The following is an 18,473-nucleotide window of genomic DNA, read 5'->3' on the forward strand; positions in this document are numbered from 1 at the left end:
CGTCGGTAAAATGTGGATCCCCATTCCCATGGAGTCCCATAGGACTCCATATGAGTGGGATCCACGGAAGCACCGGCACCGTTAATAACGGTGCCGGTACTTCTGTGAAAGTCTGCGGGCGGGTGCAGTTCCGCCCGCCAGGTCTGACCCTAACCCCGACAGAAACATCAATGACAATAATTGGGAGGCATGAGGAAATTTCTATAGATTTTTAGAATTGGTACGCCCGAGGAAAGTCACAAGAAAGGAAAGTGCCAGCAGGGTAATCGGGGTGGAGTAGCCGAAAGGACATTTAAATAAAAATCAACTCAGTAAAAGAAAAACAAATTTAAGAATAACATTCCACAAAAAGTTCACAATCATGCCCATTCCAACATCAAACCGAGATCATAAGCGTATTTCAGGGATCATACCTAACCAATTAGAACAAATGGTATGCTCCAGTTGCAGGAAGTGGCTTGCTCTTGAGGTAAGCCAGAGAAAAGAAGGAGGACAAATAAAACATACAAATAGATGCACAAGTAAGACGTAATATTTTCAATGTTATTACATAGTGATAGATAGTAGCTAAATACAATATCATTTTCATTAGCATTTCATTTAATTCAGATTATAAACTCTGGCAGATACTGTTTAGATTAGAAATTGGTCACTTTAACTGTGATCATATTTTATTGGCAGAAAATGTCCACTATTCTTTCTTAGAATATAGAACCCCCGTGACATTGTTAACCCGAAATCTATTTATTATTTTATCCAGAAAGGACACTATTTAATTTCCAAATATGCAGGAATTATACTTCCTCATGCACAAAGAATATTGTACTATAGTCACAAAATGGTACTTTTTAAAAGACATATATATATATTATACAACTGGAAACCTTTGCTTGCACATCACACCCACAACATTATGTAAAATAGTGCTTAAACAGTGGACATTGCAGGCTTTCCTCAGTAATGCAAATCCCATTAAGACAATCTTAGGCCGGGGAACCAGCTACTAATCTGAAGTGCTCCAATAACGGGAGGCAATAGTGTTAGACAGTTATAAGGATGCTGATGGTAGGGGGAGACTAGAGTGCAAGAATCTTTCACAAAGAGCAAATGCTGCAGAATCCAGTGAAAATAGATTCTAGACAAGGCAGACTTTTCTAGAAAATTGAGAACAGTGTTTTACATTCACTGCATACTGGAGATTCCAGGTTTATGAAATGCCCAGTGCATACTTTACTCCTATGGTGAACAAAATAAATCTTTAAGTAACAATTGTGCAATAGAAAGCAAACACGCATAAGACGCCAGTTCCTCCTGGTTCTACATTCACCAAAATAAAAGCACAACCTCTATCCTACTCCCCCTTCCCTCACTAATCTACCCAACCCACTTTCCTGCAAAACCACATGAACACCTAAAGTCCATGCCAATGGTAACAGTGTGCAGTATAACACAACTTAAAATAACATAACAATGCACCTGGATTAAGTTGACAATGTAAACTGATGAGCTGATGAGATATGGGCTTCACGGTTTTGGACAATAGCCATCTCAGTATCATTTATTTAAAAAAGTAAAACTCCCTCACTGACTGTTATATGTTCTATGGTGCTTATTGTGGGCTCCCCTTGCACAGAAGCCTTAACCACATTCAGTGCACAGATGAGGTTTTTCACCTGTATGGTTTCCCAGGTGGCAATTAAGAGATTCCTTTGCACTGAACCCTTTCCCACACTCAGTGCACAGATATGGTTTCTCACCTAAATGTATTCCCATGTGATTATTATTATTATTAAGATTTCCCTTTGTACTGAATGTTTTCCCACATTCAGTGCACAAATGAGGTTTGTCACCTGTATGTGTTCTCTGGTAGCAATCAAGATCACCCTTCTGAATGAACCTTTTCCCACATTCAGTGCACAGGTGAGGTTTCTCACCTGCATGTGTCCTACGGTGCTTATTGAGGGCTCCCTTTGCACTGAAGCCTTTCCCACATTCAGTGCACAGATGAGGTTTTTCACCGGTATGTTTTCCCAGATGATAATTAAGAGATTCCTTAGCACTGAACCCTTTCCCACATTCAGTGCACTGATAAGGTTTTTCACCGGTATGGGTTCTCAGGTGATAATTAAGAGATGACCTTTGAGTGAAACTTTTCCCACATTCAGTGCATAGATATGGTTTTTCACCTGAATGTATTCTCATGTGATTGATAAGATTTCCCTTTGTACTGAACGTTTTCCCACATTCAGTGCACAAATGAGGTTTCTCACCTGTATGTGTTCTCTGGTGACAAACAAGATCACCCTTCTGAATGAACCTTTTCCCACATTCAGTGCACTGATGAGGTTTTTCACCTGTATGTGTTCTCAGATGATTGTTAAGAGTTTCCTTTGCATGGAAGCCTTTCCCACATTCAGAGCACTGATGAGGTTTTTCGTTTGTATGGGTTTTCCGGTGATTATTAAGAGATGTTTTTGCACTGAAGCCTTTCCCACATTCAGTGCACTGAAAAGGTTTTTCACCTGTATGTGTTCTCATGTGATTATTAAGAGATTCCTTTGTACTGAACCCATTCCCACATTCAGTGCATTCATACGGTTTTTCACCTGTATGTTTTCTCTGGTGATAAATAAGACTTCCCTTCACATAGAAGCATTTCCCACATTCTGTGCACTGATGAGGCTTCTCACCTGAATGTGTTCTCTGGTGGTAAACAAGACTTCCCTTCACACTAAAGCTGTCCCCACATTCTGTGCATTCATAAGGTTTCTCACCTGTGTGTTTTCTTAGGTGAATAATAAGGCACCCCTTTTTTTGGAACCCTTTCCCACATTCAGTGCACAGATGAGGTTTCACACCTGTATGTGTTTTTAGGTGGCAAATAAGATTTGTCTTCCTATGGAAGCTTTTCCCACATTCTGTGCACCGATATGGTTTTTCACCTGTATGTGTTCTCAGGTGAATAATAAGATAGCCCGTTTTCTTGAACCGTTTCCCACATTCAGTGCACATATGAGGTTTCTCACCTGTATGTGTTTTTAGGTGGCAAATAAGATTTGTCTTTCTATGAAAGCTTTTCCCACATTCTACGCACCAATAAGGTTTCTCGCCTGTATGTCTTCTCAGATGAATAGTAAGACACCCCCTACTTTTGAACCCTTTCCCACATTCAGTGCACAGATGTGGTTTCTCACCTGTATGTGTTCTCAGGTGGTAAATAAGATTTAGCTTGTTATGAAAGATGTTTCCACATTCTGTGCACTGATGAGGTTTCTCACCTGTATGTGTTCTCAGGTGAGCAATAAGAGCTCCGTTTGCAGTGAACCTTTTCTTACATTCTGTGCACTGATGGGGTTTCTCTTCTGTATTGGTCATCTGAGGCATAATAAGACACTCCTTCCCACAGGACATTTCCCACATTCGGAACAAAGGAGAGGTTTCTCATGTGTATGTGGGCTCTGGTGCTGAATAAGAACTCACTTCAGATTGCAGCTTTCCCTGAATCCAGGGCACTAATGAAGTTTATCATCTGTAGATCTTCTCTGATGATGAACAAGACTTGTTCCTGCGTAATTACCATTTGAATTCACAAGTTCCTTTGAATTCCTTTAAATAAAGAACCTTTATACTAAGACTACACATAGCACACCACACATGTGTGATCATGAATAAGAGGATAAACAATAGGGGTTTCTTGCAGAAAATAAAACAAGCTTCTCATGCTCAGTCTGCCATTCCATATATTCATTGCAGCCATGTTGCCGGATGATGAGTGTTATCATGAAGGTGCTTGGCTGACATCCCACAGTATTCAGAGGGCTTCTCCAATCCCAATATGTAACCTTGAAAAGCTAAGTATTCCCCATACTTGTATCCTTTTAAGATGCATAGAAATAACATGCACTATCAAAGAGACTTCATACTGTAACAGTCCATCTGAGAAATTAACAGAATTGCTGTTGCATTTTTCTGTGTATTATTCTGTGCATCGATCACCTATAGAAATAAAAGAGAGTCACATTACTAATGAATACATATTCAGGATTACTGGCATAACATTTAACAGGTAGAGTGGTTCTCGGTACTACTGATGTGTGCCAGTTACATGCTTCCATCTAGTAACACTGCAGGGCTTTCAACCCCATCTATTTGAGACAGGTGTCTAAATAGGTGATAGCAAAGTAAGGCTATAATGATTTTAATAAAATGCGGCAGCAACAGAGTTGATGTCCCCAGCAGCTGGAATATTGTTTTTTTTCCCTTTGTAGTCAGACCTTGATTTTAGTATCCAAGATTATGCTATACAGTAAAGCATATTAATGTTAAAATAAAAGCTGAAAGAAAAGACATTTTAAATGAACACTTTACTTACCAGGACTGATCATTCATGTTCCATCATAATATTTATTCGGCATAGCCTCAACTAGCATATGAAAGAACCACATTTACATATATCAATGGTAAAGCCGTATGCTTCACACTAGGTCAGAAGTTTGTGTCCAAATGACAGACATCTTCTGACCAGCCCTGTAGGTCATCAGTGATTACCTTTGGACAAATGTATAGTGTTGTTGTCACACAAATATAAAACAGACACTAATAAAGAAGCAAGGAATTTACTGAGCTCTAAAGCACAAAGCAGCAGTCTTGTCACTTTACATATGATGCAGGCCATGATGACACATCCATACATGAGCCTGATCACGAGGTTTGGCACCGCCGGGATACCTCCCAATGTTAATTGCATTTGTAGCGCCATCTGGGCCGGCGCTAATAGCGCCGGATCACAGGTTGGCTGTTAACAGTAAATCTCTATTGGACCCAATGGGTCCTTTTCGTCGCAATTACCAGGCGTGGGTGTTAAGTAGGTGTATTTACCCCCAGCTAAGAGCTGGAGGTAATGCCACCAGACTCATGATAGGGCCAGCCCTTAAATGTGGTGGTATTAGAGTTACCACCGCATTTAAGGGCTACTGCCCAACTCGTAATCAGGCCCCTTGAGTTCAAACCTCAGCAAACACAATCCCTTCCCCTAACTTATCACACTTTCAGTCTCCATCAGTCGGGCTCGGACCTTCACCGATGTCAAAGAATTTCGAATGCGTAAGGCTTTTACTATAGACCTCTGCAGGCCCACTTGGACTTTCTCTTCAGCTCGCACTCTTGTGTTATTTACCCCAGAGTCTCTTGGTCTTGGTAGTTCAGGGACATAAGCACACATGTTCATAGACATCTTCCTCTTAAAGTAATCACCTTTCAACCTCCCCTTTCTCTGGGGTTAATCTTGACCATTGCACATTTCAGAGTTCTTTCAATTTGCTGCTTTATTACAAGATAACACATATTTCACAGAGACTTTCGAGTGGGCTATTTCCTATCACCAGACCACTCTGCTACTCTGTATGACTGGTTTCACAGTTATCAGTAAATTAAAGTACACCACATGTCTGCCTTCCTTCGCTTCTCATCAGCACGCGCGCAGCCTTCAAATGTGAAATCTATTGTTGTAACTTCAATCATTCCTTAACACACACCAGCCTTTCATGTTTTTTACTAACTCACCGGCTGTGTGCATTCCTTTTTTGTCTTTGCAGCTTTAATTCACGAGTCAAGTTTAATTCCATAGGCTTGGCCTCGCCTCCCCAACTCTGTCGTTCACCCGGGAGGGCTGCTGGTGTCTTCGAAACACAATGCAGTCTTCTTGTCTGGGAGGCAACAACCTTCTTCAGGGCTCTCCTAGGTTTCCCTAACCTTTTCTCTCGTCCCTCGATTGGTCGTTCTGCGCCAGTGTGCTCGCCTTCACCCCGTAAGATCTGCTCCTTCTTGTGTTCCACCTTGGTCAGAGTGTGTCTCTATGTTCCGCCTTTTATCATCAGTGTGGGGCGAGCTAATGGGTATCAGATGTATGGGATTAAAGTGAAGTGACTGATTTTGCCGGACCGATTAGTAGGACATGTCCAATGAAATACCTAAGTCTTACCCTGTTTACTCTCAGTCGCCCTCTTACCCTGCCCAGTGTTTGTGTAGAAGGGGGGTTGGGACATTGGCGTGTTTTATAAAATAGGATTGGGTACGGGTAAGGGGGGAATACCACGTCTCACTATCGGTTGCCTCACCCCCACTCCCCAAGGATCTCCCACCCAGGTGAACCTCCCACACTGGTCCACCCCAGGGTCTGGATCCAAAGGCAATGGCCATGACCTGGCCACCTGAGGGAGAGATCCCCAGGGACTAGCAAGTGAGACACTGTTATGCTTGAGCTAAAACATGGCACTGGTGCGCAGTGTATTCTGGGGGCACTCAGAGCCATAATGGATATTTACTCCATGCCTCAGTGAAAAGCTGTACTTACTTTGTTGAGAGCTGAATTTACTTTGCTGAAGAAAACATGCTTTCCAAACCTGGTATGCAGTCAAGGACATTTGTTATGTCTTGTTATGAGTTATGGGACTGTTTTCCGTGGCGTTTGTTCTTAGGAGAGGGAAGCGCTTTGCTCCTTGAGGTTACTGTCGGTTGACCCAGCTGGCAACCAACAGTTGCCCATCAATGCACAAGTGCATTGCCAGAAGGTTCGAGAAATTACCACCCCTTTTTGAGGAGTGCATATATGCGGAACCCCTCAACGGTCAGACGGGACAAGTACAAAGACCTCAGTCAGAAGGGGGACGCCTTTGTCCGGCATACCTGTGGGCTGTTGTGCTCTCGGTCTGGCTGTTATCGGGGTATTCCAGCCGCTTCTGGCGAGATGAGGGATTCAGTTACGCTCACGGTGATGTATTTTCTTTGGAATTCTCTGTCTTTTCTGTGATTTATTTCTGTGTTATCACTTGTTCCAAACTTGCATGCCTATAGGAAAATACATCAAAGGAATTTGGAAATGAAAAATGATATTTTGCGATTTCCAAGCTTTGAATAAATAGCCGTATAAGTGCTCATTATTTTCTAAGCGTGCGTGTTGTGGTAAGTCATTGCATTGTCTACCTGCGTTTAAAGTATTGGCTCTGCAATTGCGCTGGTGATTAATGACTGTCTGTGCACTCTGGGCGAGCAAAACATTTTGGTGCTGTGAGCAGGGTATTTGTGATGAATTGTTCCAAATATTAAAGAATCTGTTTGAAGGCAGATAGGCTTTGTTTACATTGTAAGCAAAAGTAATTTGGCAGCGAGTGTTGGACTGTGTTAATCTGTTTTTTTTTTTGGTGTGTGCGTGCCTGCGCGAGCGACTGCAGTGTGGAAAGAAAAAAAAAATATATATATATAAAGAGGTTTTGTACATTATTGCAATGATGAATAGTTTTTTCAGGAAAAAGAGCGTTCCCGCTGGCGGTGAATGTTCTGATGTTATCATTCCAAGCGGGGCTAAGAGCCCATATGATAAATTGGCCCAGGTGTGGGCATGCCGCGCGGGGCTAAGTGAAACATGGGATCAGGGATTAGGAGATGCTGATCCGTCTGATGTAATGTTGTGCTTACAACAAGTTTCAGTGGAAAGGGGAAGGGAATGCACTGCGCTGGGTAGGCGGGGTTGGGTCCTCCTGCATGCCTATAGGAAAATACATCAAAGGAATTTGGAAATGAAAAATGATATTTTGCGATTGGAAAGAGAGCTGGCTGCAGAAAAGCAGATTGCGTTAATGTAGCAGATTCAAATGAAACTTTTTAAAGATAAAGCCGCCACATACCAGGCCGTGGCCGAGAGGGCAGCAGTCAGAGTAGCCCGGTATAAGTATAGGAAAAGACAGGGAGGGGTCAACCAAAGAAAGGTGGCAGCTGTAATCTCTACCGCCGGTGTGGACTGGGATCCGGATAATTGGGATGGTGACATTTTTAACTCAACCAGTCCAGAGAGCAGTTCGGCAAATGAGTCAGATCCTAAAGCGTACGTGCAGTCACCAGCAAAGACCGGAACGCGTACCTCAGTCTTTCAGTTGGTTTAGCAGTAAGCACTCAAAGTGAAGTACGCGCTGTTTGCTGTTGGAAACGCTGCCCACGGATTGCTCACGGACTCCAATTCCCATCTAATTGGACTTCTATGGTGGCTCCGCCCCCTTTCCCAGAAGCCTACAATACCAGAGCTGCGCACGCATCTGCGCACGCGCATCAAAGTACGCGCTCTAAGTAGCGCTGTTTGCTGTTGAAAACGCTGCCCACGGATTGCTCACGGACTCCAATTCTCATCTACTTGGACTTCTATGGTATTTAAAATTTCATTCCAGCAAAGAGACTTAAGGACTTTATCCTACATTAATATATATGGATATATGCACTCATATATATTACTAATATAGTATACATTTTTGTTTACCTAGGTGGCTCTGCCCCCTTTCCCAGAAGCCTACAATACCAGAGCTGCGCGTGCGCATCGAAGAACGCGCTCTAAGTAGTGCTGTTTGCTGTTCGCTGCTTCGATGCTTTGTTGTGTTGTCCTAACTATATTAAAAACTGTTCTCGATATTTGATCACGAGAAATCTAAAAGGCTCACAAGCTGAAAACTCCACGGTGAGTTCAGATTTTTCTCTTCTTGTGTAGCGTGAAATCCGATGTCTAATCTCCCCTGCCGCCTGTCTGTACACATGTTTGGTACTTATTGCTATGGCTGGGGGTTTACGGAGCAAATGTAATGATTTGGGCGCCATGACTATGACAGCAACTACTATTGATTTGCTTGTGTGTCGAGGTCGCGCCTCTTACATCGAACCAGCAGATTTAGATGTATTAACTTCGGGTACTGTTGGGGAGGTCATTGATTGCCCATCACATGTGGTTATGGTACATGCCATTGAAAAGAGTTTATCATCCACTCCTCTCTCCGCATTGCATCCCTGTGACACGAAATCAATCAGCTATGTAGGGCGTCCCCCAGATGACGTATTTGGAAGCTGTTCGGAATCTCCTATGCTTAACCATTTTCCTAGCGACCAGCATGGCATTACCATAAAAAAAAATGATTGCCTTAGATGACCAGGTGACTCGTGCCATTGGTTCGCTAACGCCCCATGTTTACGGTTCATCAGAAATGCATCTCCTGGCAAACTTACAACTACCAGGTAAGCAAAGCTTTGTTAATGAGCCTGATAGAGATTCTCACCAGGACATTAACTACGAACTTCCCCACCTCGTTTATCATATTCTTCTGACTCAGCTGAAGTTTTTATTAGGGCCTCTCAAACCAATCTACCAGGGGTCCTACTGATTCTGTTGAGAAGGAATTGCAATCCCGATGCACTTTTCCAGTGATTATCAAAATACTTGATTTACTGGATAAGGGGCATGATTTGACCCATTTAGAACTAAAGGACGTAAAAGGGATTCTGCACCATCTATGTTCAAAAATGGATAAGATTGAGGGGTTTATCATTGCAACTGATACCATAAGATTGATTAATAGTCAATCCACCCATCTGGCTCCTGCTCAACTTGAAAAGGGAACTCAAGTTGGCCAGGAGGTAGGATCTATCCCTACCCAGCCGCAAGTACCCCCTTTCCTAATTCATTTTGCCACTGTATGCATGAAATAAAAGAACTTAAAGCATCAGTTGAGACAATGAACCTCACAATCACTTCCCAATTAGCCAAGTTAGTTCCAGTAGTTGTCTCCCTGGATAGTCCCTCGATTTTAGTGAAGGCACTAAATGAGCAGCAGCAGAAAGAGCAAGAGTGTTCCCATTTGGAAGAGAATTTCTCCTTCTTATCACGTCGCGCAAGAAAGTCACACATAAGAGCACTGAAACGAAATGCTAAGAGAAGAAAGGATCCTATGGTAAAAAAAAGCCTTCCAATAATGTGGTTAACAATCTGGATTCATTGTTAATTGATGGTCCTGATACTTTAGGAAAAGAAATGGTGATAGTAATTTCCGACAAGGAAAGTTTTGATATACAGCAACTATCAAAAGAAAGCCAGGAAGCACTTGTGCCGACTCTGAGTTTGAAACTAAAATTGCCCACAAAAACCAAAAAAATTGAATCCAGTGCTAAAAAGCAACTGGAATCAAAGAAACTGACAAACAACAATCTTATTCCAACTGAGACAGTGGTGAAAATTATCTCAGATATTGCTGAAATAGGTGCATCTGGAATTGATGCCAAAGAGATCGAAACCATTTCCCTTCCAAAGGCTAAATTAAACTTAAACAGCTACTTTCGATCTCGGGAAGAAGCTGTACGACCAGGAAAGACGCCATACTCGAACAAGCTTGCTCTAATCATGAGCTGAAAATCACAAGTGTGTCCAATTTGTCTATGAAAAAATCATATAGTGCCGCATGAACTGAGGTACATGAGGCACCACGTTGCTCAGGGACTACGTTAAAAATGAATGAGAGTGACAATCCTAAGCCTTCATGTATGGTAAATGGCAAGGGGAGAGTCACCCAATTAGACATTGTATTAGGGTAATGTAATGCCTATCCTTCACTGATAATAAAAGATAAAGATTGCACTTTTCTTCCAGCGAAAGAGTCGACCATCGGACTCCTTGCCTCCCCTAAAATGAATCATACAACTGACAGTGAGGCAGCAAATATTACTTTTGCCCCTAACTGTATCTCGATACATGGCCCTGCACTTGCCAGATTTCTACCTGAGAACACTGAGAAGGCTCTTGTGACGTCCCATCAGGACTCACTAGAAACATTGAGGAAAGCATTTCAGGATGGTTTGCTCAATGTTGAAACATTAATGAAGGTGTTACCTCCTACTCCATCAAAAATGGTTAAGGTGGAAAGGACACCTCCACCTACTGTGAAACAGAAAATCGACGAGAATTCCCAACATGATATATTGGAAATCCTAAGAAAGGCTTTATTTGATGGCTCTTTGAATTTAGAAACACCTCTTAATGCACTACCGGCTCCTCCGTCGCAGACGGCAGGAGTAGAAGTTACTTTCCCTACATCAATCGAAGAAATAAAACGTGAGATTCCACCGGACATTGCGAAAAAACCTTACCTCATTGGCCTTGAGGGAGACAGGAACTCGACTCCGGGGAAGCGCATTAACCGATCCTTCATTATGGCCTTATTCTCACGAATTCCTCAACTGAAAATGGCGAAATCAGGGGATATTTGGAGAGTATCCATAGCCCAGACTGACAATTGTAGAGCTATATGTTATCTGGGCTCTGAGACTATCTTAAAGTTTCTGTGGTTCAACCGTGAGGAGTTAAAAAACCAAGGATTCAAATTATCAACTTTCGAAATAGAATCAACCGCCAATGACTTCCTGGCATATTCCAGTCCTGCACTTTCTGAGACCGCAGGGTCTGTTGAACTCCATGAAAAATCTAATCGTAGTGCTGATTGTGACTTGCATGCATTACTAACTCAGGTAGCTTCGACGAAAGGTATTCCATGGCTAGAACCAATGATTACCGCTATTTTAGGATCCAAAAGCATGTCTCCTGCCTCATAGCAGCCCGAATGTACCTTCTTAAAAGTCCTTTCATGGAATTCATGTGGTTATGTCAATCTTATGGGTTGGTTTTCATCAATATTGCCTGAGGATCAACCGACGATCTTAATACTACAGGAAACCATGAAAATAAGCTCTTTATCTATATCAGGGTTTACTATGTATTGCATGTCCGGAAGGAAGCCTCTCCAAGGATGACCGAGCGGGGGCCTCGCAATAGCAGTCAACAATTCGGTCGATCTACACTCAAAGTGGATATGGGAATCAACGAGTTTATTGGGTGTATTAGTAGAGACTTTCTCAACTAAACACCCGCCAATTCTAATAATATCACTATACTGGAATCCTGCCAGTGTCATGATTGAGGCTATCTTGGATGAAATTGATGATTGTCTGGAAAACGTATCCAGCAAACACCAATCCCTAGAAATTATCAATGGGTGAGATTTTAATTGTGATTGTACAGATCCAACTGTATTTGGAATATCCAAATCCTCCCAAATATCTTGTGGAAGGGGTGCAAAATTTAGAGATTTACTTTGTGATTGGGAAATGGGTTTGATTGTAAGTGACGATATGAAGTCACACACTACATGGTCACGGGGTTCTAAAGTATCGACAATTGATTTCATATACGCCACTCGGAACCTTGCTTCTCTTTCGTCATCCTTACAGACCAGTTGCATACTAACGAGTGATCACGCACAGATTTCTTGTACGCTGAAAGGGCAATGTAAATGTTTGACTCCTGAGCCAGCTTTGTCTTTAGTAGAGATTGATCGCCCCCAAGTTTCTATTAGATGGAGTCAAGGCCTGTGTCACCAATTTGTTAAGCATGTTTCGCATAAAATACGTCTATTATGTCAGTCAAATATCAAAATTAAGACACCTTCGATAAATGTTTACTCTGAATTGATCAATAATGCACTTGCTCTCTTTAGTAAAAGGTACATTAAGGAAAACCATCCCCATCCCTTTGATTTTACCTGTAAGCTTCTAAAAAGAGAGAAAAACAAGGCATTAAGACAACTTAAAATAACTGACCACGGAGTATTGAGTTGTAGGTACATGCGGTTACAAATTTTGAAGGCATACAAACAGAATCTCAGACATGCTCGTATTCTAAAATATAATAGGGAGAACTGTGACCTGATAAGAGCAATATCATCATATGACACTCGCACAATTAAAAGCGGCGATAAGAGCGCTGCATTGGCCACATCTTACTGCATATCAGATCAAAAATGGCATGATTATATAACAGCGAAATATCATATTCCCAAAAAATTCCTGTCTGTCCCAGGTGTACAGCTGTGTTACAGTAGGATTGCTCGTCTGGAATGGTCACTGGAAGATCTTAAATGGGCCATTTCTCGATTATCTTATTCTAAATAAACTGGCCCTGATGGGCTTCCGCCTTGCCTTTACAAAGCAGATCTTGAGTTCTGGGCAATTTTGAAAACCAAATTTGATGATATTATTAACACCAGCTCTATCCCCCCCCTCTTGGACTACCGCAAATATTGTTCCAATATTCAAAAAAGGCGACCCTGTCCTACCACAGAACTACAGGCCAATCTCTCTGATTGATACCGATGCAAAATTGTTTGCAATTCTCCTCCTATACGACCTGGACAAATTTATCGAGGCAAATAACCTCTATTCAAAATACCAAACAGACTTTAGGAAGGGTATGAGTACTGCTTTGAATGCTGCTATCATGGCTCATATGATAGAGGGTACAAGAGGAAACAATTCTTACTCGATATATTTCATCAGCATTTGACAATGTGGTACGCAACTTGCTGTGGAATAAAATGAGGGCCATGGGAATACCTACAGTGCTACTATATTGGTTCATTAAATTCCACACTAATACCTCATACAAAATTAAAATCTCACTTGATGGCAGAACTACAGAGCCAGTTAAAACATCCATTGGGCTTAAGCAAGGCTGCAATCTTGCGGCAACATTCTTTAATTTATATCTTGCAGATCTTGACAAGGAATGGGATCATAGTAATCTGTTTTCTGTTAAAATTGGTTCCCTGCGTATGAAATGGATTGAATTCGCAGATGATATCATTGTTTTTGACCCCACTCCGGCTGGGTTGCAAACAAAGCTCCAACTTTTTGAGAACTTTGCAATCGCACACAATTTGACACCAAATCCCGCAAAAACGGCTATTATGAAATTTGGCACAAAACAAAATAGCAAAGGATATCAATGGGAGATCATGAAAACTCAAATTCCAATCGTTTCAAGAGCGATTTATTTGGGATATAATCTCACTACTCAAAATGTAATCAAAGCATGGACGGAATTTATTAGAAATAAGACACGTCCGTTATTGTCCCAGCTAAAAAGGATTTACAGAAAATACTGTAAATTCTCATTTACACCGATGATTGACTTTTTGACGTTAAGAAATTGAAAGCATCATTTTATAGTCACTCGATTTGTGCCTATGCGACTTGAGTGCAACTGTAGATTCTATACAGGGGTCATTGATTAAATCTGCAATGCATTTACCAATGTCTATACCAAATGCAGTGATTAGCCATGAGTTTGGGCTTGTAGCATTATCTGGACGCTGGAAATGGCGGCAATTATGCAGTTATGTAAAAATTCATTATCCTCCAAAAAATTCGCTATATGTGGATTTGAAAGGTATGTTAGATTCCTTTAATTCGGCTTCCTTCAATCAATTCCACCATAAAATGCAACAATTGCTGAAGTCTTTATGTATTACTATAGAAGATGTCCATCGGCGTCCAGGTTATGCTAAAAAGAAGCGTTTTGAACAGGATTGGCAGCTAACAATAGAAAGAATATCTTCCTACAAACTGTATAAAGAATATAGCATGTTTGTTAAACAACGTATTCCAAGATTTGACCATGTTCTGTTGTTTCCATGTAACCATACTAGAAAAGCGTACATATGGTACAGAATGAACCTATATCATACCAGGGAAAGAACAGCTAATTGGGTACCAAAGATGAAAACAATCAAATCAAATGTCGTTTCCCTTCTTGCAATGAACCCATTGAAACTATGAAACATCTTATTTTGGAATGTCCACACTTCAATTCAATGCGAAGCAATCGATTGATGAAATTTGTAAACATTGATTTTGAGGACTGTTTGCAATCGTTATGGGTGCGAATGATGCAAGGTACGCATAAGCCCCTGGTTTTTGAATTGGTCAGTCTGTGCAAGTACATTGAAAAAGAACTTTTCAATTTAAAAAAATTAGAGGATACCAATCATTAGATGTGATTTCCTGTTTTTTAAGCTGTGCTATAAAAAAGTAATATGTTTCTGTAAATTAATGTAAATGTAAATATTTTATTTTTTCTAAATCATTTTTGGAAAGGTTCTACATTTTGTACTTGAACCATGAACAATAAAAAAAAAAAAACGGAATTTAAGCAGAAGATAGTGGTGGCTAAGCCAGTTAGAAGACGGCGAGCTGGGCCCCACCCGCAGAATCCTGCGGGCGGGGTTGTGGATTTAACCACGCTGGAGGATTACACCCAGCAGGAGGTTGGGGAAATTATTACCCGTTTGAGGCAATAATCAGGGGAACCTTTATTGACATGGATGGTGGGGTTGCTAGATGGGGGCGCCGCGGGGTTGTTGGTAGATTCCACGGACTCACCGCGTTTTCTACCCTTGTCAACTGACACCAATGTACAGGAGGTCTTAAGGGCAGGGCCGCCCCCTGATGAGAATGGCCAAGATTCACAGGTGTCTTTGTTGCACCTGGCAGCCCAGGCATGTAACCGTAAATACCCCATTACCACAGATTGGCCTAGCGAGGAAACAAAGTGGTATACTTTGAAAGAGGCAATTCAAAAGGTCAGAGAGCATGCTATGAAAAAGGCAATTCACGTAAATGCTCCAGGACACATGGGGGCCGTGCCGCTCTCAGTTTCAACTAGAAATATGGTGATCAGAACTGCACCGCCAGCATACAAAAGTGTCATTATGACTTTGCTCGTAGGTATGACGGGCAAACCCACTGATGAGGTAGTGGATGCCATTCGGCAACTGACAGATTTAGGGGGGTGGGACAAGAGTGATGACAAGCCACGGGAGAGAGAGGGACGTAGTGAGAGAAGAACTGAAGGCAGGAGGCGAGATAGTAGAGACTCCCGAGTGTCCAGAAAGGACATGTTTTTGGCTTTGTTAAAAGACGGTGTGCCACGAGAAGAAATTGATGGCATTGAAACTAGGGTAAAGTATGAATTATACAAAAAGAGAGGGCTTGCAGCCAAAGAGCGCTATAAACAGGTTAAGAAACAGGTAGTAACCAAGCCACAGGGGGACACCTCACCTTCCGCTCCTCCTGAGGAAGAACAAGAAGAAGGGTCTATGGGGACCTTCCCCGTACCAGCCAACATACGCTGATTTGAAGAAGGTTGTGAGTGCAATGCTAGTGGCAGAGACAAGTCACACTCATTCAAAATTTGACTAGGGTTACGGCCAAGCTCCGGCAGCGTCTGCTCGCATAAAAGTTGATAGGCAGCCCCATGTTAATGTTAAGATTTTTTGGGGGCCAGGAAATACGCAAGGGGTGCGAGCATTGATAGACACCGGGTCGGAGTCCTCTCTGATTCATGGCAATCCAGCACGATTCAAAGGCAGACAATTTACTATTACAGGTCTCGGGGGAAAGGAGACCCCCGCAGTACAAACTGAAGTGGAGATGAAAGTAGGCAATTTGAATAAGCAGAAATACCAGTATTGATTGTCCCGATACCTGAGTACATAATTGACTTTGACATTCTGGAAGGGTTGACTTTGGGACTGGAAGGTAAAACGTACCAGTTTGGGGTGAGTGCATTGATCTGTACACCCATTACCGAAGGCAAATTGAAGATGCCCCCAGTGCAAGTGCCTGTGGCAACCAAGCGGCTAGCAATGAAGCAATACCGCATTCCTGGGGGGCACAAGGAAATTTCAGATACCATCAAAGGGTATGTGGAGGCGGGTGTGTTACACCCTATCACTACCGCATGGAACAATCCTCTCTGGCCTATCAAAAAAGGGGATGGGTCTTGGAGGATGACGGTGGATTACCGTGAGTTGAATAAACACACTCCTCCCTTAGTGCCCGCGGTCCCAGATGCCATTACCTTGATTGAGAATGTCCAAAAGTTTGAGGGGATTTGGTATGCAGTGGTAGATTTAGCCAATGCATTTTTCTCTGTGCCAATTGCTGAAGACTGCCAAGAGCAGTTTGCATTTTCTTGGAGCGGGCGTCAGTACACCTTTACATGGTTAATTATGGGGTACATACATAGCCTGACTATCTGTCACCGGCTGGTGGCAGAGCACTTAGACAAGATACCGTGTAAACCTGACATACAAATCTCTCACTACATTGATGATATTTTGATTCAGGGCAAGGATGAGCGCAGTGTGCAAAACCAGTTAGAAGTCATGGAAGGATTGAAGAAGGAAGGGTGGGAGATTAACCCGAATAAAATTCAAGGCCCAGCTGAAACAGTGATATTCCAAGGGATTCAGTGGCATAATGGGCATCGAGAAATGGTGCCGAAGGCCCAACAGAAAATACTTGAGTTCACCACTCCAATGAACAAAAAGCAAGCTCAGCAGTTTATAGGGCTGTTTGGGTTTTGGAGACAGCACATTCCCCATTTAGGGCAAATACTGGCCCCCCTCTACAAAGTGACACGAAAGAAATATGAGTTTCAGTGGGGGGAAGAGCAGCAGAAAGCATTTGATTTGGCGAAAGACACTGTGCAGCAGGTGCTTGATCTATGGCCACTGAAGGAAGGCGAAGTGGAATTGAATCTGTCTGTACAAGACAATCATGCTAACTGGAGTGTGTGGCAGAAACAGGACAGGAAACATGTGCCATTGGGGTTCTGGAGTCGTAAGTTACCCAATGCTGGTAACTCATACACTCTGTTTGAGAAGCAGTTGCTGGCATGTTATTGGGCCCTTGTTGATACTGAGCAAATGACGGTGGGCCATGATGTATTGAGGAGGCCAGAAATACTGATTATGCAATGGGTACTAAGCGCTCCTAAAACACATAGAATAGGACATTCTCAAGAAGCCAGCATAATTAAATGGAAATGGTACATTCAAGACAGAGCTAAATCAGAGAAGGGTGGAGTTGCAAAATTACATGAGCAAGTAGCCAACATACCGCCCTCAGATTACATACCACCGGAAGTGCCTGAAAAATGCGAGTCTCCCGTGAAATGGGAGTACCTTATGGTGATTTGACCGTGGAGCAGACAGAGCATGCCTGGTTCACGGATGGCTCAGCCCGATATGTGGGAACAGAGCGATACTGGAAAGAGGTGTCGTAAATCCCAGGACAAAAAAGATTTTGACAACATCAGGGAAAGGGAAGAGCCGTCAGTTTGCAGAGCTTTATGCAGTTTACCAGGCATTGAAACAAGAGACCCCTGGTCGATGTCATTTGTACACGGATTCATGGTCAGTGGCGAATGGGTTGGCGGTGTGGTTGCCAACCTGGCAAGAGAATGGGTGGAAGATTCGTTCAAAAGAGTTGTGGGGAAAAGAACTGTGGCAAGATATTGCAGAAATGTTATCACACAGTGAAGTCACTGTGTATCATGTGGACACGCATTGTGCTACAGACTCATTAGAACGTTGGTCTAATTCTGTTGCAGATGAACACACCAAGATTTCATCTGTGGATGCGGAGGCTCAGGAAGACGATTTGGAGGGTTTGGCCAAGTGGGCTCACCAGAAATGTGGGCACCTTGGAGAAAAGGCTACTATCAGGTGGGCACAAGCTCGAGGAATCAGTATTCCTTTAGAGGTAGTGAAAACGATCATTTTGCAATGTCCAGTGTGCCAACACCAACAGCATAGGTCTATCCCTCAGATTGTTCGGGGTACATTGCGAAGAGGAAAATTACCAGGTCAAATTTGGCAGATTGATTATATCGGTCCCCTGCCAATCAGTAAAGGTTGTCAGTGTGCATGCACTATTGTGGATACATACTCAGGGTACATGATGGTTTTACCGTGCAAGCGTGCCACACAACT

General features: G+C 42.5%; 1 protein-coding gene across 2 annotated transcripts in view; it reads right to left on the reverse strand.

Moving 5' to 3' along the window:
- Positions 1-514: 514 nt before the first annotated feature.
- The window catches only part of LOC138468406 (zinc finger protein 268-like), a 716,891-nt gene continuing 698,932 nt past the window's right edge, over positions 515-18,473 (reverse strand). For both annotated transcript variants that reach the window (XM_069608960.1, XM_069608959.1), the window contains exon 3: positions 515-3,996. In XM_069608960.1, coding sequence (XP_069465061.1) covers positions 1,639-3,420 — 1,782 coding nt within the window. In that variant the 5' untranslated portion in view covers positions 3,421-3,996 and the 3' untranslated portion in view covers positions 515-1,638. The remainder of the gene's footprint in view (positions 3,997-18,473) is intronic.

Source organism: Ambystoma mexicanum, chromosome 4q, assembly GCF_040938575.1.
Source record: "Ambystoma mexicanum isolate Mex_15411 chromosome 4q, UKY_AmexF1_1, whole genome shotgun sequence".
NCBI lineage: Eukaryota > Metazoa > Chordata > Amphibia > Caudata > Ambystomatidae > Ambystoma > Ambystoma mexicanum.